At 45.4% G+C, this 23,061-nt stretch overlaps 2 protein-coding genes across 3 annotated transcripts in view; one reads left to right on the top strand and one right to left on the bottom strand.

Annotated features, from left to right (window-relative positions):
- IFT122 (intraflagellar transport 122) overlaps nt 1-12,990 on the bottom strand; it is a gene marked incomplete at both ends in the record, with an annotated part of 55,333 nt that extends 42,343 nt beyond the window's left edge. For both annotated transcript variants that reach the window (XM_084248443.1, XM_084248442.1), the window contains 5 exons: nt 2,190-2,266; nt 3,751-3,829; nt 5,996-6,080; nt 7,380-7,446; nt 12,950-12,990. In XM_084248443.1, the coding sequence (XP_084104569.1) occupies nt 2,190-2,266; nt 3,751-3,829; nt 5,996-6,080; nt 7,380-7,446; nt 12,950-12,990 (349 nt within the window). The remainder of the gene's footprint in view (nt 1-2,189; nt 2,267-3,750; nt 3,830-5,995; nt 6,081-7,379; nt 7,447-12,949) is intronic.
- Nucleotides 12,991-13,465: 475 nt separating this feature from the next.
- Nucleotides 13,466-21,110, top strand: MBD4 (methyl-CpG binding domain 4, DNA glycosylase; the record flags this gene model as incomplete). Its single annotated transcript, XM_084247829.1, has 8 exons — nt 13,466-13,554; nt 14,919-15,143; nt 15,551-16,410; nt 18,588-18,662; nt 18,739-18,873; nt 19,443-19,592; nt 20,086-20,189; nt 21,033-21,110. The coding sequence occupies 8 exons, from the start codon at nt 13,466-13,468 to the stop codon at nt 21,108-21,110; spliced, it is 1,716 nt and encodes a 571-aa protein (XP_084103955.1).
- Nucleotides 21,111-23,061: the final 1,951 nt, after the last annotated feature.

A 23,061-nucleotide genomic window follows, 5' to 3' on the forward strand; every position in this document is an offset into this window, starting at 1 on the left:
ATGCAGTCATGGGGAAATAGATGAGGTGTGCAGAGACCTCTCTATCATCTTGGCAACTTTCTGTGAACCAGAAACAACCCCCGCCGCCAGCCCCCAGGGCTGTCTCTGGCACTTGGCCCCTGAGCACTGCTTGCGGGCAGTGCAAGTGGCAGTGGATGATGGGCATTTTATTGCCCACCACCAGTGGCCCCACTGGGGCTGAGGCTGCTAGCAGAGGCTAGTAGTGATGGTGACAAGCAGTGGTTCTCCTACCACACAGCCCAGGGCATGCAGCCCCTGGAGCCCCGCAGGGCAGCTCCTGCACTGTGGCTTCTCCAGCTGCAGGCAGAAGAGAGGCCCATGGACTTGGTGCCTGGATTGTGGAATGGACCTACCAGGTGCAAGCTATGAGCTGATTAGTAAATGGTCCAGTCAGTCACAGCATTGAAACTGGCCCAAGCAGGCTGGTAGGAGGGGGACCCCAAGAGCGGAGATAAGAGAGGGGGAAGCCAGCTTGGGACTGTTTGTTAAATAAACCCCCTTGTTGTTGTTCCCTGAGCTTGAGTGGTCTTGAGTGACGGTGTGCACGGGTGGACCTATGGACAGTGACCCATCGTCCACCTGGACATTATCCTTTTGAGTAGATATAGCCCCATTTCATGATTCCAAAAGAAGATGGAAAAAAGTAAGCCAAATTGGTGTTTCTTCTAGCCAACTTTTAAAGGTTTAACTCAAAGAAATGGCAACTTCACTCATCATAACTATTATTGTGCAACCAGCATATAACTTAGCATTCAGTGTAATGAATGGTGCTTTCTGGAAATCACTTCAGGCCTCACCCACAACACAACCCTGTCTGGGTCGTGCCTCATCCTGGTCACCTCAGCTTGCCCCCTTCTCTCAGCTGCTCTTGCTCAGTGCCCCACAACAGGTATATGTACAGGTACATAAGCACATCTACTTGCCTGAGCCCGGAAGCCTAGCAAGAAAGTAATTCTAGTGCAAAAGAAGATTTACAGAACAAGATGCAACAGCAGTGTACTTGCTGCACTACTTCCCCGGACCAGAAGGCCTCCCCCACGTACTTCAACCTGTGTACATCTCATCTATGCGCCCCTGAGCCTGCCTGGGTTCCCAGCCAGCAGAGGCCGCCTCTTTGCCTGGGCCGCCTCACAGTGCTCAGCACAGGGGGCTGTCCAAGGCCTGACCCGCTGGGCGAAGGGAGGCGGGAGGTGAGCCGCTGACCTGCCCTCAGCCCGGCTGGTTCTCAGTGGCAGAGTGGGACTAAGAACAGGACCTGCCTCGGGCTTGTGAGATTCACTGCCAGCCCCTGGCACAGCCCTGGCGCGTCACAAGCTTTCAACTACTGGTATTACTACTTCTTAGTATTACATTTTCACAAATTTTAACTCCCCACCTTTCCCCAACCACAAACTCTTTGAAGGCAGGGATGCTATTTTCTCTCTTTAATCTCCAAAGAAAGCACATTGCGCGTGGAGAAAACGCTAAATTTTTTAAATGAATGCCCACCCCTGCCCCTTCTATTTACACATGTGCTTTCAATGACATGCTCTCTTCTGCGCCCCGTCCCTATCAGTGAGAGAGATGGCGGGGCCACAACATGTTCATCTGAGATGAGCAAAGGGGGAGTCAGTCTCTGACTCCTCGATAAGGGCTGCTCCCTTGGACCTACTATCTTTGATGAGCTGACACCAGAATCAACCAGAACAGAAATAACCTACAATCCCCCAGCCCTGACGGACCTTCCACTGACCCTCTCCTCTGTGCTGGTGCCATCTGTGGGGCAGGGTGGACTCCTCAAGGCTTTCATCCCCTCAGGAGGACAGCTGCCGCCGCCAAACAAGTAAAGGTGACACAGCGCACAAGCAGCACACCACACAAATACGGTATTGGGGGCAATTGGACTGTCCCCACAGGGATAAGGCAGGGCAGGCCTAACAGAGACACCCCCCCCCATCCTTCCTACCTTATTTCCCTTCCCTGGACCCCTTCTTCCTGTCTCCCAAATTTCTTACCAGACAATGTCATCATTCACTCTCTTGGTTTCTACATAATTTAAAGAATGACTATCAACCTCCCTCAGCCACTGCAGGTAGAGAGTATCATTAGCTCAGGACAAATCCCCACATTTTGGACAAATCTCAGTATTTTTGGCCAGATTTTTAGTCACATCAAGAATCAGAACCTACCAAAGTCACTGGAGGAACAAGATGCCAGTTGGTGAGTAACCGGGTTGTAGGAGACGCATTGGATAGAGTCGCTGTGCCTGTGGAGTGAAGCAGGTAGGTTGCCCTGCAGCGAACCACAGAAACCCAGAGGTCACAACTGAAGATTTTAATGATAAGCCCATGGCCTCTTGGCCTACACGCCACCAGCTGCCACGCAGGTGGCCCGCAAACAGCATAGGGGTTCATTTTCCTCTCGACTGCCTCTCACCCACCACCTATCTTAAACATTTCCCACCCAGCCCAGCCTGGCCTAGCTTCAGTGCCACCTCCTCCAGGGCCAGCATGCTGGACACCGCCAGTCTGGGAGCTGATAAGATAGTGAAGTAAAGCTGTGGGCCCAGTGCCAGGTGCACAGGAAGGGTCTCACTAATGGCCATTGCTCTCATACCGTGTGGAGGCCTGGAACACAGAATGGGGGTGCGATGAAGATACTGCAGGCCAGCACCTGCAAACGTGGCAGATCCTTAGACACCAGTGAAAGTTGAGTGAGCCAGGCATGCATGTGGTTTTATTCCTTCATGTCTGTGAAACTCTTTACTGATAGCCTGAAATATTCATTCAAAGACTTGCACATCCATGTTTGCAGTGGCACTATGCAAAATAGCCAAGAAGCAGAGACAACTCAACGTTGTCAGTGTCCATCAATGACAGGTGAGTAGACAAAGAATACTACTCAGCCTTAAAAAGGAAGAGAATTCTGGCACAGCTATGTCATGGAGGAACCTTGAGGACATTGTGCCAAGTGCAAGAAATCAGTTACCAAAGGACAAATGCTGTGATTCCACTGTTTGAGCACTTAGCATGCTCAAATTCATAGAGAAGAAAGCAGAGTGGTGTTTGCTAGGGGCTGAGGGGAGGTAAGAAACCTCAGAGATAGCAAGGAGGGTCTGGGGAAAGGACATGGACGCAGTCATAACTTGGTTCTGCCAGGGGCTGGAGCGAGGGGAATAGGCAGTTGCCTAATGGAGAGAGAGCTTTAGTTTTGGAAGATGAAAAAAAGTTTTGGTGATTAGTTAAATGTCAAACTACAACTGTGAAGATGCCATTATGGAGCCCGACCAAGTCTAGAGAGACAGGAAAGCCTCAGAAGCAGGAGCTTCTGGGCCTGAAGCTGCAGGGGGAGCAGGGGTTTCTAGGTGGAGGACCAGGAGAAGCATGTGAGCAGATCCCTGCAGCCAGGAGATGGGAGCACACGCCCCGGTGTCCGGCTGTTGACACCGGCAATGTGAGGCCGTTCCCCGAGATGGGCACATTGGAAGAGGACAGGTCAGGGTCACATGGAAACTGCAGTATCAGATTAACTAAACTCAGCTCTATGAAAACCCCAAGGCTGAAGCCGGCCAGGCTGTCATGCTCTAGAAATGCTCACTCACCTATTCATTACCCACTGCACACCTCGTAACCTAACTTCAAGCTTAACTGCAGAGAACACCATTCTCCCTTCCATCTCTTCTACAGAACTTTGCCAGCAAAGCTCAGTAAGAGTCAAAGAGTAATACCATATACCTAAATGGTTACTTACGTGTACTTCAGAATGCCTTCCAATTTTGAAGTCCAGATGATAACACTTTTGTCAGCTGAGCCAGAAGCAAAGCGCTTACCTAAAAGGATTTTTTAAAAGAAAATTCTCGAATATATTTTAAGCCAGCATTTCCCAGAGAATATTTCTTTAAATACCAGTTCTTCAAAGTACCTAACAAGCATCAGCTGCTCCCCTACTTCTTCCCAGTGCTGGGAGGCAGTACTCCAGATTCAAACCCTGCTCTGTCGGGCACTGAGTGAACAAGGCTGTACTGAGTGCCTACTGCACACTAGGTATCAAGTTCTGTGCTGAGGATGGAGTCTGATTAAAGTACACATGGTCCCTACCTCCATGGAGTTTCTTCTAGAGGAAAGGTAAGGACTAAATTAAATTTATGTAACACAAATACAATATGGCAACAAAAGAAGTGAATCCTCAGAAAGAGAATAACCAGGGATCTAATTTAGATAAGGGAAAGCTTCTCTGATGATGAGTTCCTTCAGCTAAGGCCTAAGAGTTGAGCAAAGCTTAGCTAGCTGCAGAAAGAAAAGACAGACCTATGCTCTTGGACAGAACAGATGGTGTGCAAAGACACTGAGGCAGTGGTCACAGCGCATGCCCGCTGACCCTGGATCCACGTGACACATGAGGAAATAGAGAGAGAGCAAACGCAGAGCTCTGGAGTGGGCTGGGGTTGGAACTTAAGAGTCTTCTCATTCCAAAGGTCAGTTCTTCCCACTAGTCCTACACTGTGGGCAGCACGGGTTACTTTTAACTCTCAATAGCGATTTCATGTGCCCATTCTCTGACCACCGCCCCCCCTTCCCCACCTCCACCCCTAGAACCTATGACCTCTCCACCGCCCTTGGCCCCTAGGTCTTCCCATCCTCTCTTCCTCAGTCAATAGTTCGGGTCATGCAGAAAATGACATCCCTCCTGTGCAGAGATCATCCCCTCCTCCTTGCTCTGACTTCATTTTCAGAGCTGCTTGCAAAACCACCCACTCGCCACCTCCTCCACCCCTTCATTGATGCAGCTCACAGTGGTGGAGAAGACTTCATCACACCTGCTGTCGTCACGTTCAGTTCATCACTGCCAGCTCCAAGCGGACCCTCACGTCCCCAGGAGCTCACCTGCTCCCAGGGCCAGCCACTCTCCTGCTCTCCTGGGCAACTGCTTTGCATTTTTCCTCTCCCCACACTCAACTGCTGTGCCTTCCTATCCCGTGGAAAGAATGAAAGAGAGGTGGACTTTGGACCACCTCAAGCTTCTCCACAGGCAGCCTTCCCGCCTCAGTGGAGCACATCCTTCCACAGTTTGGGTCAAAAACCTTGGTGTCATCCTTGATTCCTTTCTTCACTACCCATATTCAACCTGCCAGGCAATCCTACTGGCTCCGCCTTAAACAACATACACAAACATGATCACATCTCACCACCTCTTGTGCTCCCATCCGCACCTTTGCCCGGTGCTTCCTCTCTCTTTACCCTGCCCCAGCCCTTACCCCCTTGCAGACCATTACCCCCGCAGCACCCCGAGGGATCCTTTTAAAAAGAAATCAGATCAGATCCCTCCTCTGCTCAGCAGCCTTCAGTGGTTCCCCATTTTCACTGAGAATCAAAGCCAAAGCTCTTAATGACAGCCAGCAAGATCTGGCCACACTGCCTATTACCTCTTTACCTTCACCCCACCCTCCCCCCGACTCTGCCCAGCATCTGGTAGGCACATTCCCACCTGAGAGTCTTCGCAATGGCTCTTCCCTCTTCAAGGAACTCTCCTCCCCCATGCCCACCGCCAGAATCTCACTGCTTCCCTGCCCCTGTGTCACTGAGCCCACCCTCACCACCCTATTCAATACTCGGCCCTATCCCCTGCCCCAGCACTCTCAACCCCCTTCTCCTGCCCTACTTTGTCTTCTTCCTTAACACTGATCACCTCCCAGCACACGGTTTAATTTACTTGTTTACTACGTCCATAGCAGGTCTTCTTCCCTCATACTCTTCCTCCCCCCACCACCCACATAGATATCAGGCCCTAAGGGCATGGGCTTTGGTATGTTTTGTTCTCTGAAGTGTCTAAAGCAGCTGCAACAGGGCCTGGCACACAGCCCTCAATCTGTACTTGTCAACTGGATGACTGAGTCAAAGTCTACAAGTTGTACCTGACACTACTAAAATAGTCTAAGAAGCAAAATGAGCAGCTACGGGGCCATCACAGAGACTGCAAACCCAGAGCAGCCGCTTACCATCCTTTGCATACGCCACACAGTACACGGTATCCTTGTGCCCCTTCAGGGGCTGAAGTAAGGTGCCATCAGAGGTGTCATAAACCTGGAAAGAAAGAGCCAGAAGGACTATCAACATGGCACCGTGTTAATCAGAATTTCTACAAGTTGCAGCTGCTGTTTCTGTTTATATACAAAACATCTGTCAATATTCTAAATTTCTATCAAGTGAGCAACCAGAAAGGATGTGAATTAAAGTCGGACACCCGAGAAGCCAGAACATACCAATAACCCTTGAGAAACAAAAGTTCACTCTGTGGAACTTCTCTCACTCTAACATGAATCTGGATGCCAATCAAGTTAGGCCCCCAGATAAAGTCAGCACGAACCAAGAGTCAAATACAAATGATGACAGGATTACTTCTCAGCGCTACTCCTAGTCTTAACATCAACTTCACAGAGATGTTTCATATTTGCCGCCAAGAATTTGGAAGTCACAGACCTGAACTTGGCTCCCAAACAGGAGGGGGGTGGGGGTTATAAAACACAGCTGCTGTGTGAATTTAGGACGTTTTATAGCTGTATAACATAGACAGTATCTAGAGATTTAAAAAAAAAAATAGCATCTGAGAAATCAAGACAAAACCCTTTAGGAAAAAAATGGTTCGTGTTGGAGAAGATAAACTATGAAAAAAATCTGAAAGGATTTGGAATGTTTACCCTGGAGAGGAGAGGTCTGCAGGACAATTTAAGTATGACTTTAAGGTTAGGCAGTTACCATGCGGAGGATGAGATCAGTCAGTCCGCATATCTAGAGACAACAGAGCAAGAGGAAGTGGACTTACGCAGGAGGAAGGAGAGATTATAGGGAGGTTTTCAGGTCAAACATAAAGAGTTCCCTGAAAATTACTTTTATACACTGGGAGAGATTCCAGAGGGAGCTTATAGTTTTGGAAAATATGAGAAACAGGACAGCATCCATATGGAATTGTTTAGGTAAACCAGAGCCTAAAAGTGGGGGTCAGGCATTCTGGCTTCTCATGGAGGGAGCCCCTTCAGTCCTGTTGCTTGAATTTTTAGGGGGACAGAATGTAAACTGACAACAGTCCACTTTCAAAGGCATTTTGATTAATTGTTTTGAACTCTTTCATGGGTGTCTCAAAGTAAGAAGGGAAAGATTAATGACTCCAAAGGAGGTATTGTTCACAGGTTCCTATCTGATAGACAGTTTACTTACCTGTTTTAAATAGCTCATTTCCTTCCCTATTAAAAAGTAATGACTGGTTTTTCCGCCCTAGCCCTTTTTGTCTTAAAAAAAAAAAAAAAAAAGGAGGTCAAATTTCAGAGTACTTACAAGAGCGAGAGGGAAAAAGGCACTTAAAAGGAAACTCAGACAAATTCCTACCAGTAATCTGTTTCCTGCAGCCAAAATCAGTTGGGTTCCATCGGGCTTAAATGCAAGGTCATATATACTAAACAGGAGACAAGACAAGACAAAAGGACAATTAGGAACCAGAGTGATGAGGTCTGCTAATGGCTAGGAAAGCAAACTTTATGTGCGTTCTGACACGCTGCTTAGGTCTGAGGGTGAAGAACAAGGACTAAGAACTGCATTTAGCTGCAAATTCCATTCAGCCACCACACCTTGGCAGTCCATTCAATCCCAGCCACTCAGCAGTTAGCTCGATGCCCCCATTTCCACATGCCCAGAAGCCAGACGCCAGAAATGGCTCAAAGGGTCAAGAGTTGAGAGTAGGAGCTCTTCCTATAATACATAAAAGCTAGACAATCTGAGAAAATGTACAGGGCTAGTAAATCCACAAGTCTCTGGGACACTGGGCATTTATTATTATATATCATTACGATTTCCATTGAGTCCATTATTGGGCGACACTTAGATGTGAGGCATTTGAGACATGCAGGAGGAGATTGGGCAGGTGATGCATTTCAGGCAGAGAAAAAAGAAAAAAAAAAGAATGAAGGGGTGGGGGATAGCAAATAATCTAATTTGACCACAATATCTGGCTCTGTGCAAGACAGTAAAGAGATAAGGCTAGGAAAACCAGGCTGGAGCCATATTACAAAGCTTCTTGAATGCCCCAGGCAGAGATCTTATTAGTTCGAGTATGTCAGACAGCACTGCTAAGACAGCGTACAGGAAAAGTTCAGCATGGGCTGAACAGACAAAATACATGCCCCCGGTAACCTCGCTTGGAGGCTTACCACAGAGATGCCCGCTGAGCTTGTCAAATGCATTTTTTATTTCATCCTCACAACCATCCTGTGAGGGAGAAAAAAATGATTCGATTTTATAGTTGAGGAACAAGGCTCAGAGAGGTCCAGCAGCGCACCACACCAAGCAGAAGGGCCAGAATTTCAACCCAGGTCTGAACAGAATGTGCACAATACTACCGTTGACTATCGTATTGTCAAGTATGTCAAATCTGTTACTTTTAATACTTTCACAATGAAAACAGTGGTTAACATTTAGTGCGCACATTTATTTATTGTGTGTTAAGTACAATTTAAATTCTTTAGAGAGATTAGTTCACTAATCCTCACAACAACCCACTACCCATTTTACAGATAAGAAAACTAAAGCACAGAGAAGTTAAGTAACTTGCCCCCAAAAAACCGCTCTGAGTGGAGGTGAAGCCAGGATCCAAACCCAAGAGGTCTGGCTGCAGCCCAACCACTGGCTCTACCCACCTGGCTTTATGGCCTCCTTTCTCGTCATTACTATCATATGTCATAGTTGACAAAACAATTAGCAACAGTTGCCATGCTCTTCAACAACCAAAAAATGGTATTATCACATACTCCAGGCACTATGTCTGGAATTCACGAAGTTTTTTATATAGACTCTGTTGACCTCAGACGCTTCCTATAAAAATAAATCTTCACATATATTTAACAGTTAAGAGTTGAAGAGTGTAAACTTAGATTGTCTCACTTGATCTTATATAAGGCAGTAGACAAGGCCAGCCACGACTGGCCCATTTTTATCACTGAGGAAACTAAAGGGCAGAGGTAAGTCGTCTGTCTGCTGTCACACAGTGGCTGATGGAGAAGCTGAAACAAGATTATTCCAGTTGGGCCTCCCCCTGGCCAGAAGCAAACGCAGGCAGTGAGTTCTTCTGTGTCCTTTCTCATGTGGGAACAGAACCAGGCATTGTTGATTCTCAGGTTTGCTTCCCCTGAGCCTGGGGAACACGTAATTGGTGCTTTACCCTCTGAGCAGGAAGAAGCAGGGTGAAGAGGTAGAGTGAAAAACAGAGGGGTCAGAAGAACAGGCCTGTCTGAGCTCCCGTCCTCACCTACAAGGACAGGCAAGTGTCCTCCCTCCACACTGTGAGAGGACAGCCACGCTTGACACGTGGTTCGTGGGAGGTCGCTGGAGAACATCTCAGCTCTTTCATGGTGCTGCTTGGCTATGCGGATTCTTTTCTGCCTTGTGTACATCTGAACTCATCAAAGTGGTTCCTGTGTGACCCCTTCTTCACAAGGATCATTTTAGGGCTGAATTATCAGAAAATGGTTTCTTATTTGGGCCAAAATTTAAACCACCTCCCTCTTAGAAGTGAAAATTCATTTTCTCTGAATTTCTTGAAATTTTCCTTTCTAAAGTATAACACACAATTCTGATTTGCCCCAACCTAAACTCTTATTTTATTTAGAATCTGTACAAGTCAACTTAGCTCTGAACTATATAATCTTCTATAATTTATATTGTCTCAACCACTATCTTGTCCCTTGATTACAGGCATGTGCAATTTGAGGGCAGTGACCTAATTTTACACATTTATCAGCCCACAGTACATGGCATTGTCCTTGACTCCTAATGAATATAATCAACAAATGACAAGGTTTTATCTTGAACCCCAGATTTTCATTATATCATAAGATCAAAGAAACTCAGGTCTGGAAAGCACCCTAGTCCCTGTCATGTAGTCCAACTCCCCCAGCAGGGCAGGAGGCCAGCCAGCCTCTGACTGAACACTCTGGGGGCTGGGGAGCTCCCCCATCTGCAGCAGTCTATGCACAGCGACTGGCACTCTCTCTCCATCTGCCCTTTCTATGACAATAACACATCACCAACTTTCACTGCAGACAGAAGGTGAGTCCTGCAAACTCCTCTGCGCATCCTGTCCCCACCCCACTGTACACTGCAGTCCCACAGAGTCTCTCACCCCTGCTCAATCTGACCCAGCCTCATTTACTTGCTTTGGGATCTGAGGCACGTTGTATCACCTTGCTAAGTCTCTGTTTCTTCATGTATAACCCAGGTAGCAACTCCAACCTCACAGGCTGTTGTGGAGATGAAACCAGGGCATGCACATAAACACTGTCTGGCCTACAGTGAGTGCTCAGTACATGTCTGCTGGTGCGAATGGAGGGTGACAGCCGACACTGGCCTCCCTGGAATAAGGTAGGCCAAAATAACAAATAAGATGTCATGTTGAGATGAGCTTGGAGCAGTGATTTTAAGGGAGAAAAAGAGAAGAGTAAGAGAGCATTAGGGAAGTGCCTTTGGGTAGAAAAATGGAGTTTTTAGCTCAACTGTAAAGCATAAATTAAAAAATTAGCAAGCCTGGGGGTAAGAGAGGGTAAATAGGGCCACCCAGTAAAATGCATGATTTGAAGTAGGGCATCATCCCAGGTTTATGAGAAGTGGAGTGACAGGATCACAGCAGCAGGACCCAAAAACAAGAATCTCTGCTGCTACGTGAAGGTTAGACAAGACGCACAGGAGCAGACAGGAGACCACGGCTGGCTCAGGTGTGGAGGGCTGACCTTGCCGCCTGGGGTTTTTGAGTTTTCTACTATCTCTGGCAGTTTTTTTATTTTTATGTCTCACGCTGGGATCTGAGGCATATAATGTCACTTCGCTAAGTCTCTGTTTCATCATGTATAAACGGGGATTGTAGATCTAGAGAACCCTTCCAGTCCCCATTTTAGCATATACTCTGGTAATACACACTGTTTCAAACTGTAATGGGCCACAAATCAAACAACCAATCTTAATTCACCACCCATTCACCTATTCATTCACTCATGGATACACCTGTTCTTCAAATAGGCACAACTACTGACTGGAATTGGTTTTGTAATAACTTGGTAATGAACAAGACATAGCCCTTGCTCTTAAGGGGTTCACAGACTTCTGAAATAAGCAGATTCACCAAAAAAACTCTTCAATTAGATAGACTCTTAAGTACCACGAGAGCGGAATGAATGAAATTCTATGCCAGGGGTTGAAAACTGGATGCAAATCAGACTGTATTTGGCTAGCAAATGTCTTGTTTGGCCCACATGGCATTTTGTTATTTTTAGATTAGATGCCAACATTTTGAAATTAGGGCATTTCACATAAAAACCCAGATTCTTAGCTTCTGGTGAAAACAGGAATATCTGAGGCACATGAGGCCAAATTCCTACTTGGTAGTAATTGGCAGGAATTGAGCAGCAGCTGCCCCTTTCCAAGGAGAGCATGAGCTCTCCAGTTTGCCACACTCCTTGCCATTCCCTATTATCTCACACATCAAAGCCAAATTTCACTTGCCAACTTGTGCTGTGGGGACTTTTATAATAAGAATTAAAAAGAATTTTTTTTCACTCAAAACTATTAAAAGCAGAAGTTATAATAGCAGAGTTACATGTTTCCCAAAAAAGTGGGGTACAGAAGATTACTCCTAGGGAAACAGACAAGTCCTTGTGTTTAAGATGCAAATGAACATTTCCCTTTTATGTTGCCTGTCTGACTCCTGCAGGCATTTGAGTTTGCAGCTTTTGTAACAAGGGGAAAAATTTAACATTGTGGCTAAGAACCTTCTTGGCTTTGGAATGAAGAAGCCAGCTCCTTTACTTACTGTGTGACCTTGGCAAATCATATAACCTCTCTGTGCTTCAGTTTCCTCAGTAAAATAGAGGTAATTATAGTACCTGCCTTAATGGGCTATTGTGGGGCTACAATGAGACAAAAAAGGTGAAGTTTTTAGCCACTGTCTGCACGTAATAAGTGTTATCTATTGCTTGGGCAGAGTACAAAAGAGAGAGCAACCATCTCCAAAGGCAGCCTTAAAGGATTTCAAGGTGAGATGAGGAGAGGAGTCACGCTTTCCACAGAAATGCCTAAGAAAAGACAGACTGGCAAGTATTCTGTCCCAGGGGCAAAAATAGAGACTTCACAAGGAAACGGAAAAGATCATCTAGGAAGATTCTGAAAGTCAGGCTGAGGAGAACCACCCAAAAGTCAGTATTTCCCAAAAGGTATTATTCCGTGATGGATTTAGATGATAAAAACTGCAATCAAATAACTTCCAGGCGTAAGGCGAAGAAATCATTCCCTTTCAATTCTGTCAAACCAGCTACTTGCGCCCAGGAGAGCGTCGTGTTTGGAGTCCTTCATCTCAAGCACCTCTGACCATATCTGCTAAATCTCCAGATCTCAGACTGCAGACAAGGCTTGGTGTGGGAGCAAAGCTCCCGAGCCACAGTACCTAGGGCAACTTACTAACCATGTTTCTCCCTACTTTAAATTTACAGTTGCCTTAAATTGGCAGCTGATTTCCATAACTGGAGTAATAAAGTTTCCTTGTAAAATGTAAAATCAAGGTAAGCGGCAATAAGCGGGGCAATTTAAAGAAAGGAAAACGTCGAGTAAGCAGAGCAGGGGCAAAACCTGTGGAGTTTGGGCAACACTGTCGGGGGCGTAAAATGAGCCCAGGATGATTCCGAGCGGGGGAGGGAAAGACCCAGCTGCAAGTGCGCGTAAATCCGCACCGCCGCGCGCGTGGCCCATCTCTTTGCCCCCCTCTCCGGGCCTCAGTTTCCCCGCTCGCGAGGGAGCCTTCAGCGTCCTCAGCCCAGGCCGCAGGCCCGTTGCCCTTGGCAACCACCGAGGTGGCCGCAATGGCTCCCGCCAGCCAGGCCGGGCTCGGCCCCCCGCTCCTCCCGGACGGCCCGGCGCCTCACCACTGCTCCGCTTTATCTCTCCACGTCAACACGGCCCTCATCGCGGCTGCCCTCACGCCTCGGGCCCCTCCTCCCGGCCTCAGCAACCGGCCCCGTTTCCAAGTCTCTCAGGCTACCTGCGCGTCCCCTGGCAACGCACATGCGCAGTGAGCCACGCGCGCGCGCGCGCGCGTATGAGAGGCCCCAGTGCGCATGCCTGAAACGCTGAGCTAGGGAAGGAGCAAATCCGAGCCCGCCTGGAAGTCTCGAAGCGTCTGCGCGATAAGGGTGCGCCGATTGGTCGGAAATGATGGGGAGGCGGGACGTCTTCTTGGCGAGGGATTTGATTGGCCGATCTGTGGCACCGGCGAGGGGGCGGGAAGTGTTCTGCAGCGGGGTCAGACTCACCCCCTACAGCTTTGGGGTTCGGCCCGGCGCCGTGAGCTAAAGGGGTTTTCACATTTTACTATACTCCAGGGCGTCGCACCCTTTCGGCCCGTTGCTGTATCCGGAGCCAGCGTGACGGGCACGACTGGGATGGAGAGTGCCAGCCTGGGGGACTGCGGGGGCCCCCCCTCGGCCACCTCCCGCGAGCGCCGAGCCCCGGATCTGCCGCCTGACCTCTGGCAAGTTATCCCTCTTCGCTCCCCAGCTTCCCCACCTGCGCCGTGGGAGCGGTGGGGTAGGAGGTGGATGGGCCTTTCTAACCTGGGGTGGACAGAGACCTGGAGACCCACAGGGTTAACTGCGAGGGCTGGAGCTCTGTTCTCCTCCGATGGTGTCACCTCTGGGCGCCCCCGACTCTGGTACCGGCAATGTCGAGGGGCCTGGGAGGCTTTGTGGTGCAAGGGGAGATGTGCTTGAGTTGGAGGAAAACCTTGGGAGAGAGAACATCTTACTCTATTGAGCATTTGTGTATGTGCAATTTGAGGCTGATGATTTAGCAGCATCCCCCCCAAAGTTAATCCTCAGAGCTACCAGGGAAGAGGTATTACCTCCTTTTTACAGCTGGAGAAACGAGACTTTTGAGAGATTAAGTCATTTGCTCTTGGACACACAGCTAGTAAATGGCAGAGAGGGAATTTCAAGCCAGTCTGTTGACTTCAAAGTTTGTGTTGTTTTTACCAGGTTTCAGTTTCCTTATCTCCAAAATTGTGAATAATGTTTTCCAGATCCCCTCAATTGAACTAACCCCCTAATTAGTTAAAAAAAAAAAAAACTTGATTCTAATTCCAGTCACTAGCTCTTGCTTAGTTTCCCCATTTGTAGAAAAGAAATTGGTTTAGACATCTCTACCGACCCATCTAACTTGTAAAATGTGATTTAGTAGTTAGGATACATTCTACTGAAGTTTTTCAGTAATAGAATGAGGAGAGAAGTATTAGACCAAGATTCAGTAGCCTTAGGCTATGGTATCAGCTCTACAAGCAAGTTGATCTTCCTGTCACTCAGTTTTATCAATGAAGAGAGTAGTCCTTATTTTTCCTACTTCACCAGGTTATCATGTGGATCAAGAGTGAAAGAGAGTTGAAAATTCTATATCAGAAATTATTTACCTTTATTGAGGTAATCAAAGTGAATACATTTTCCTCAGGAAAATGCACATCTATGTAAATGTTTACCTTACTTATTTGGGGAATAGGAGGGTATTTCACAGATTCCTTTAAGTTGTGTGGATACCAGCTCTCAACTCATGTTCTAAAACTTATGCCATCACCAAAAAGGTTTATACTAGCCCTATTCAATGATAGAAACAAGAAAGATTTCTAGCCAATAGCTTGAGCTTTTCACTTAGCAGAGACCACCAACCCTTTTTGACCCATGTTGGAGGAGACAGGATGCTTTGGAAGGCTGAGAAGATATTCCCGTGGCCAAAGACTGGCCCATCCTGAGCTGAAGTCTATCTGATTCTCATCCCATCATGGATCAAAATTGAATAAGCCAAGGAAAAGAAGTTGAGTTAATCATTGATTGTACTTTGGTTTTCCAGTGAGGAAGATGTTGCCGTGGTATCAGAACAAGTTGGAGATGAGCAAATGTTAGTAAAAAGCAGCAGTGAGGGTAAATCCCTGCCTCAAGAACCCCTTGCTCATGCTCAGTGTGGTGGTCCTGCGGTCACAGAGCATCCCAAGTCTGTCCCATGTGGATGGGAAAGAATTGTGAAGCAGCGGCAGTCTGGGAAAACAGCAGGAAAATACGATGTGTATTTTATCAGGTGAGCCTGCAAAGTGGTAAGGGCATTATAGCCAAATAATTTTATCTAATCAGGTAAGGGGAAAGCATAGCAGGAAGTTTAGCCTTTTTCTACCTCTACCATAAAATTGTTACAGATTCTATTTCTTCTATGTCATTGGTTAGTTATATCAAATGATTTGGACATAAGGACATACATTTTCTCATACTGTGAGTAGTTAATGGTAAGCTGCACTTAGTTTAGATATAACTAAGTTATTTTATAGTAGTATGGAAGAAACTAAAAGTTTTGTCACTTTTTAAAACTTTAAATGACAAATGTTCATGGCAGCATTTGGAACTTACTATTAAAAATTGGAAATGTGGTTCATTTCTTTTTAAAAGTCACTTTTATTTATTAATACTGTTTTCTTTAATGTCATTTTCTAGCCCTCAAGGAGTGAAATTCAGATCCAAAAGTTCACTTGCTAATTATCTTCACAAAAGTGGAGAGACTTCTTTTAAGCTAGAAGATTTTGATTTTACTGTACTTTCTAAAAGGCACTTCAAGTCAAGATATAAGGACTGCAGTGGGGCAGCTCTCACATCCCAACCACAAACAGATATTAGGAATTCAAGCTGGAACCTCAGGACACGAAGCAGGCGGAAAAAAGATGTGTTTCCTTTGCCAGGTGGTGGTTTGGAATTGCAAGATAGCAGAGAACTCTCTAGCTTGACTTCCATTCATGTGCTTTTGAAAGATGGTGAGGGTGTTAATGGTGTGGACCCCAAAAAGGTTACAAAGTCCAAAAGAAAGGTGACTGTTTTGAAAGGAATTCAAACTAAGAAAACTAAAACCAGGTGCCGGAACAGTCTTCCAGATTCAGCCCCAACAGACAGAAAAAGAGAATCTGCGTGTAATAAAGCAGAGGCTGAAAGTGAGCCTGCCATACGAGAAAGTCAACTTGACGGAACTGTGAGCATCGCTAGCGCCGGGCCAAGCAAAGACACCCTCAGTGGGACCAGTGAGTGGGTGCGCCAGAAGAAAGAGAAATCACTGGGTTCAGGATCCAGTTTTCATTCTGAACAAACAACTTCTGGCACCATAAACAAATTATGTTCAACCGAAGAAGCAAAACAGAACGAGAAGTGTGAAGATACCTTTTTAGAACCTGAGGAAATAAGAACAAAAGTAGAAACTGGGGAAGGGAAGGGACATTTGCATGTTGATGATTTCACATGCGACACTGAAACGGGCAACAGCTGCTCAGAGGTGGACAGAGACTGTCCCTCTGTGAATCTGTCTCAAGGTATTCAGTGTATTAAAGTGCTGTTAAACATCTGATGGTAGTTTATACTCCTGGATACTGTATTTCATGCCTATACCAGTTTGGAGGTAGGAATAGAAGGAAGATCCATTCTACCACTTGATCCAAACTCATGTTCAGGCCCTTTCCTCTGGCAGAGAGGATATCAACGGGTGATTTTCTTGATGCCCCCAGCAGAGGATCGCTGTACCGTTAACAGCTACCACCATCACTTCCGGTGCAGCAGCTGGGACTCACCTTACCCTTCCCTTCCCAGCCAGTAACCTCAAGACTTTAGGGGAAATGAAAGGCTTTATACTTGAAGAGGTTTGGGGAAGACACTTTGTGTACATCACCCCATAAATGGGTCAAAAATGGTCTTCTTTTCACGGTCATCCTGTTACTTATTACTGATGTATGACTTCCAACTTAATTTTGTATATATCATAATCATTTTTATCTCCTGTTATAATGCAGTGCTTCTCTAAAATACTTTGGAGCTCTCAATAATTCAAAACTGTAATCACATAGTTCATCTATTATTTGTAATATGCTCTTGATACAGAGTGTAGAGCTTAGCAGTATGCCTTTATAATACCTCAGTGAATAAGAGATAAAAAGGAGACCTTTTGAGCAGTCCTGTATTAGTTATTCATTATGCCATTATAGTATAATGAATAACTCCTTTAAAGAAGAATAGTAATTTGTACTTAAAGTCCTGTGGGGAGACAGCCTGGACCAATTGGTGAAGCAGTGTTTAGACTTGAGTCCTGCTCTCAGTCCACTCATTACTTTGTCTTGCTGTGCCTGGAATTTGTCTGCCTTTAACAGAAGATGGTTATATGCACCTAGGAATGATACACGCATGTTTCGAGTCTTCTAGCTTTTGAAGGTTTCATAAAGCCTTGAGGCTTATACAGGTTTCTTGCTAGTATAAAGGGCAACTTCAGTATTAAACACATCCTTCTGTACCACAACAGAAGTATTCTATTCATCCTATACAGAAAGCATCCTAGTTCTCTGCCAAAGGTGACCTTCCGCCTGTTGATAGATTGTCCAGTGGAACAGTAAAGACCTTCCCACTGGCTTCCTTAGAATTGCCAAATCAAGTGAGTTTAGTCTCCTAGTAATAAAGGAGGTTAATTATTTATAGGAACTCAAGAAAAGTGATCAAGTAGCTAATAAAAACATTTCCCTTTGTTCTAACTTTCAACTAGGTTTTACTTATGTGAACTAGAATAGCTAAAAACATCAGGCTGGTTATCTGGGGACTTGGATACTTGGTCTAGTCTATAGTCAATACCACTATCATTTTGAGATAAATGTTTAAGTCTTAGTTTCATCATCTGTATAATGGAGGAAATAACACCCTGTTCTTCACATCAAGAATAGTAAAGTAAAATGGGAAGTGAAAACAACCTCATACTATACAAATTCAGAGCATTATTAACTGACATTGCAAGAGGGTATGGCTAAAGACAGTATTAAATGTGATTGTAGAAATTTGGGGAACCTGATAACTCAGGTCAAATAGTCTGTTAAATTAACTGAGCTTCCCAGTAGAGTGTGGTCTCAGATTCTGTTTTGCCTAAATCCCTTTCTGTAAGCATGAGGAAGTGCTCACTGCAGAAATTTTGGAAAATATAGAAAAAGAAATACAATTTTGGTATCTTTTTTTTTTAATTAAACAGATCACATGTTGAATACTGCTGGTTTCACTTAAAAGTTCATTACATGGAAAATCATGATTATAATCTCAAAACATTTTAGTGACCAGGTGTACAACTATTTTAAAATGTTTCATATTCCAATTTTTAAGACCATGGACTCTGAATGTAAGTCATAGGGAACAAATGTAACAGAATGGCAAAGACGTGAACTCAGGAGGCAGGAAGACTGAATTTGAATTTCAGTTTTGACACTAGCTGTGTGACTTTGGGCAAGTTAGCCTCTTGGTATCTCAATTTCTCAACCTGTAAAGTGGAGATAAAATAGTACCCAGCTCATAGGTCATCAGTAAGATTAAATTGGTTAATTTTTGTAAAATGCTTAGCTTCATGCCTGGCACCTACTAAATGCTTCATAGTAATAGTGTATTTTTACTGTTATTATTTGCAACCTGAATATTTCTTTAGACTAAACCACAGATTTTATAAACAGTGTTCACTCTTCCTTTTCAGAAGATACCATCCCACGGACACAAATAGAAAAAAGGAAAACAAGCCTGTATTTTTCCGGCAGATATAACAAAGAAGGTATCCTTTTCCAAATCAGAAAATCCAATTTGAAGTCTGTTTCAGGTGTTCAACTCTGATCCGGGTGTTTGTTTAGCTCTTAGCCCACCGAGACGCAAAGCCTTCAAGAAGTGGACCCCTCCTCGTTCGCCTTTTAACCTCGTCCAAGAAACCCTATTTCATGACCCATGGAAGCTCCTCATTGCGACTATATTTCTCAATCGGACCTCAGGTTTGTGGGTTCTTTCCATCTTTATCTTGGTAGGAACTGTGATGAGAGTAAGCACCGAGTTGATGAGGAGGCCTGGGTTCAGGTTTGATGTGGAGTCTAGGTGACCTCCCAAAGGGGAAGTAAGGCTTCCCCTTGAGCCCTCAAACTCAGCACAAGGAGCAGATTCTCATTTATCTTGTACTTCTAAATTACTTTTGCTCATCCATAAATATCAGTTACTTGACATTCTTCCACCCGCTGTCCTGTGTAAAGCCTTTCTCGTTGGATGCTGGCTCTAATGTCATCGGCACCTCATGTCCTGGGTGTGTTTATATGGATTGTCTAGCGATCTATGAATTAAAGATGAGTATCATACAAGGCCAGGTTTCAACATACTTTGAACTGTTACCAAATAGATTAATGATGTTGGTTTTTGATCTTGAAAGTGGCTGCTCCTTCAGGTAATGACCACTTGTGGTTTAAAAAGAAGAAACAAAAAACTCTACATGAGATTTCTAGACGAGGAAATACCAAACCCTAAAACCAGTATGTATGGAAACTTGAATCACACAGTTATCTTTGCTTCCCAGGAAAAATGGCAATCCCTGTGCTTTGGGAGTTTCTGGAGAAGTATCCTTCAGCCGAGGTAGCCAGAACTGCAGACTGGAGAGAGGTGTCACAACTTCTTAAACCAATCGGTCTCTACGACCTTCGTGCAAAAACCATTATCAAGTTCTCAGGTACTTTTTCATACATGCCAAGGAAAAAACATAAACCGAGCTACTTAAGAAAGCCACACCTTAAACTTTAATGTTCCAGATGCTACATTAATAGAGGTCATTGAGCTCAAGCACTGAAGGCATTGAAAACACAGACCTATTGCCCAAACCACAGTCTTTCACTGATGCGGGCAGTAAATCCTTGCCCAGGACTGGGTCAGCCCATTTGGACAGAATCGGAGGAAGAAGACAGTGAAGCAGAAAGCCCATTTGACCTGGAGGACATTACTGCTGTCTAGTTAGCACAGCACAGAATAATACTGATTAGTAAGTGCGGTGAGAGGTGCAGACAGAGGTGAGTGGGAATCCAGAAGAAAGAGCAGTCACAAGTGGGCTTGTTAGGAAAGGGTTCCTCCTCGCCCTTCCTGCTTCTCTCTACCCAGTCCCCCATTGCCATACATTTGAGGAACGTGTTTCCTAGACACTGACCTGAGATGTGGCTGTTTTTTCTCAGATGAATATCTGACAAAGCAGTGGAGGTACCCAATCGAGCTTCACGGAATTGGCAAATATGGCAATGACTCTTACCGAATCTTTTGCGTCAATGAGTGGAAGCAGGTAAGGCCCACTCCCAGCCAAACCACCTCCAGCTGATTTCTTCTCTGAGCTCAAAGAAACCCTGCAAGAAGCTGTTTCTTGGACATAGGTGCCATTACCGTCACAACCAATTTTGTATCCCGCTTGGGGGCAGCAGGCACGGGGCACTCCCAGGTGTCTTGGTGTGGCCTCTGCTGGACCTCTGGTGCTCTGTCACTCTAGCCTGTTGCTGATATTCTCTCTCACATGTGGTCTCTAAGCCAGTGTGCTTTTCCGCCTGTCACAGTCATAGTTGCCTTCACAAGTACACCACCCGAGAAAGGCATGTTTGGGCTTGGGATGTGACTTTGGGGTTTTTCCTAGTGGTCTCAGGTGACTTTTCTGTACTGGGGCCTTCCAGGCTGTTGAGTATCTGGGTGGTGGCTTGGAGCTGGTGGACACTGCCAGGTGGCTTCGTCCACTGGTCTCTTAGTCTGTGACTCACCCCAAAGCATTAGCCAGTGGGTCTGACCAAGCCTCTTCCTCTGCACCACTTACTGTGAACTGAGCTCTCCACTTAACTCTCAGGGTCTGTGACCTCCTTCTGGAGAGTAGAGTGTTAATACCTGACCATACCTTGAGTCCTGGTGAACAGCCCTACTAAATCAGTAAGGATTTTGTAAAGTGTAAGGGATTACCTTAATGTAACTTATAGGTTTAAATATCTGTGAATCCCACTTGGTTAAAGGTAATTTCCAGGTATGGGATCGTAATATACTGTTCTTCCATGTAATATACTGTTGTTTTTTAAAAAGCCCATCTGAAAAATGTGTCTCTGACTCTGACATAAGGCCTCTCTCTCCTAATGTGCTTTATTTTTTCCAGGTGCACCCTGAAGACCATAAGTTAAACAAATACCACGACTGGCTTTGGGAAAATCATGAAAAATTAAGTCTGTCTTAGCACCCTTTGACATTTTCAAACTGATTTTTTTAGACATTGCTGTGCACTTTGATTCTTAAGAGCTCCCTTAAGCACAGGCGTGTAGATGTTAATCAGCCCAACAAGAGAACTAATTCTATCCTCCTAATGCTCATGCCACTGACAGAGCTTTGCTACTGAACATGCCAGAACACATTTTGAGGTTTTTAATAAATTGTGATTTAACAACAATCCTAAAAATGTGTGTGACTTTTCCCATAATCAAATGTGATTTTAAAGTGAAAATAACTTTTCTGAATGATCAATAATACAAATTTCTGTAAACCTGGTGTAAGGAAAAGTTAGCCTTTGTTCTTATCTTATAAAAATGCTATTATACAATTGTCATATTAAAAAGGTACAAAAGAGTTTGTAGCCAAACATGTAGAGAAGACTTCATGTTGGGCAGCTGATTATAAAAATATGTTTATTTGGGGCCTCCCCGGTGGCGCAGCGGTTGAGTGCTGGGTTGCAAAGCTGCCCCCAGCCTCTGGGGCGCCGGTTCGATCCCCGGCTGCTCCCCGGCCACCGGGCGAGGGTCCCACATGGCGTGCAGACCTCTCCTGCCGCCCGCTGCTCCCCTCAGCAGTGTACTTCGGTCCTTCTGCCTGCTCTGCTCCCCGCTCTGGCTCTGGTGAATTCTCTCACCCTCCCGCGCTTCTGACTGTACCCAGTGCTTGTATAAATAAATAAATAAATAAATAAACAAATAAATAAATAATTTTAAAAAAAAAAATATGTTTATTTGAAAAAGCTAATCCCCAAAGAAATATAAGGGTTTTTTTGTCACCCCAAGTTCTGTTGGCTTGGAGGTAGCTTCTGGGAATTGGAGACTTGACCCCCACAGCCTTTGATGGCCTGGTGTGACTATCTGCCTGCAAATCTGCTTCAGAAATTCACACATTTTACTTTGATCCCTTTGTGAAAACTGGAGCATTTATCCATCTCTTCCTGCTGCAAGGCAGGACCTTTAAAGATGTGGCTATTTTTAAGATATGATATAATGTTATAATCCAAATTCTGAAGCATTTTCCTTAGAAAATACTCACCAAACAAAAGAAAATCCTTAAGCAGTCTCAATTACCAATCACCATTTTAAGATATACTTTGAAAAATTAAATTGATCAAATACATGAAGAATAAATTGTCAAGGAACCATCAGTGGCGTGTGGACAGAAGCAGGACAGTGTGCGCTGCAGGCCTCCCTGGTGGTTTTCACTACAGAGAGTGAGTTTCCATTTTTAGGAAGGAATGGATTTTAGACCGACACCGAGGCAAACATCCCCCTCATAACTCCCTGTCACACTTTAATAGATGTCAAAGGAGCAGTCACCGAGTGCAAAGCCATGCTGGAGAGGGCACAGCTGAGAAGAGAGAAGGGCACACAATGAAAGGAAACAAGAGGAGTAAGGTCTGGGGACAAGATGAGCAGACACCGCAAGTTAAAGAGGGCCTCTGAGGCTCTGGGCTAGAGCTGGGGTTAGGGTAAGGCCAGCTCGCCCAGCTCAGGCCAGCAGGGTGGCTGGGTGCTGTGAAATCATCCCCAGCATCACTTCTCCACAGAAGTGTGGGAGGGGAGGTTGCCTGACCTTTGTACCATGTTCCTCATCTCTTTAGAATAGGGCTGTGGTGCCCACATCACACAATTATGATGATTATTAAATTCATACATGTAGATGTTTAAATGGCTTGTGAACATGCTATGTCAGTGTGGCCCTAGGGATGTGGGACTGACTCAGGACGCAGTTGACAGGGTCATAAGATAGTGCATTTCAGTACAGACAGTACCTTCCACAGAGTAAGAACTCAAGTGTGGGTTTTTAAAACTTTGTATTGCAAGGGGCCTCCCTGGTGGTGCAAAGGGTTAAGATGCAACCTATGAAGCTATCCGCAGTCTCTGCAGCACGAGTTTGATCCCCCAGCTGGCCAGGGA

Source organism: Talpa europaea (genome assembly GCF_964194135.1).
Source record: "Talpa europaea genome assembly, chromosome: 11".
Classification (NCBI taxonomy): domain Eukaryota; kingdom Metazoa; phylum Chordata; class Mammalia; order Eulipotyphla; family Talpidae; genus Talpa; species Talpa europaea.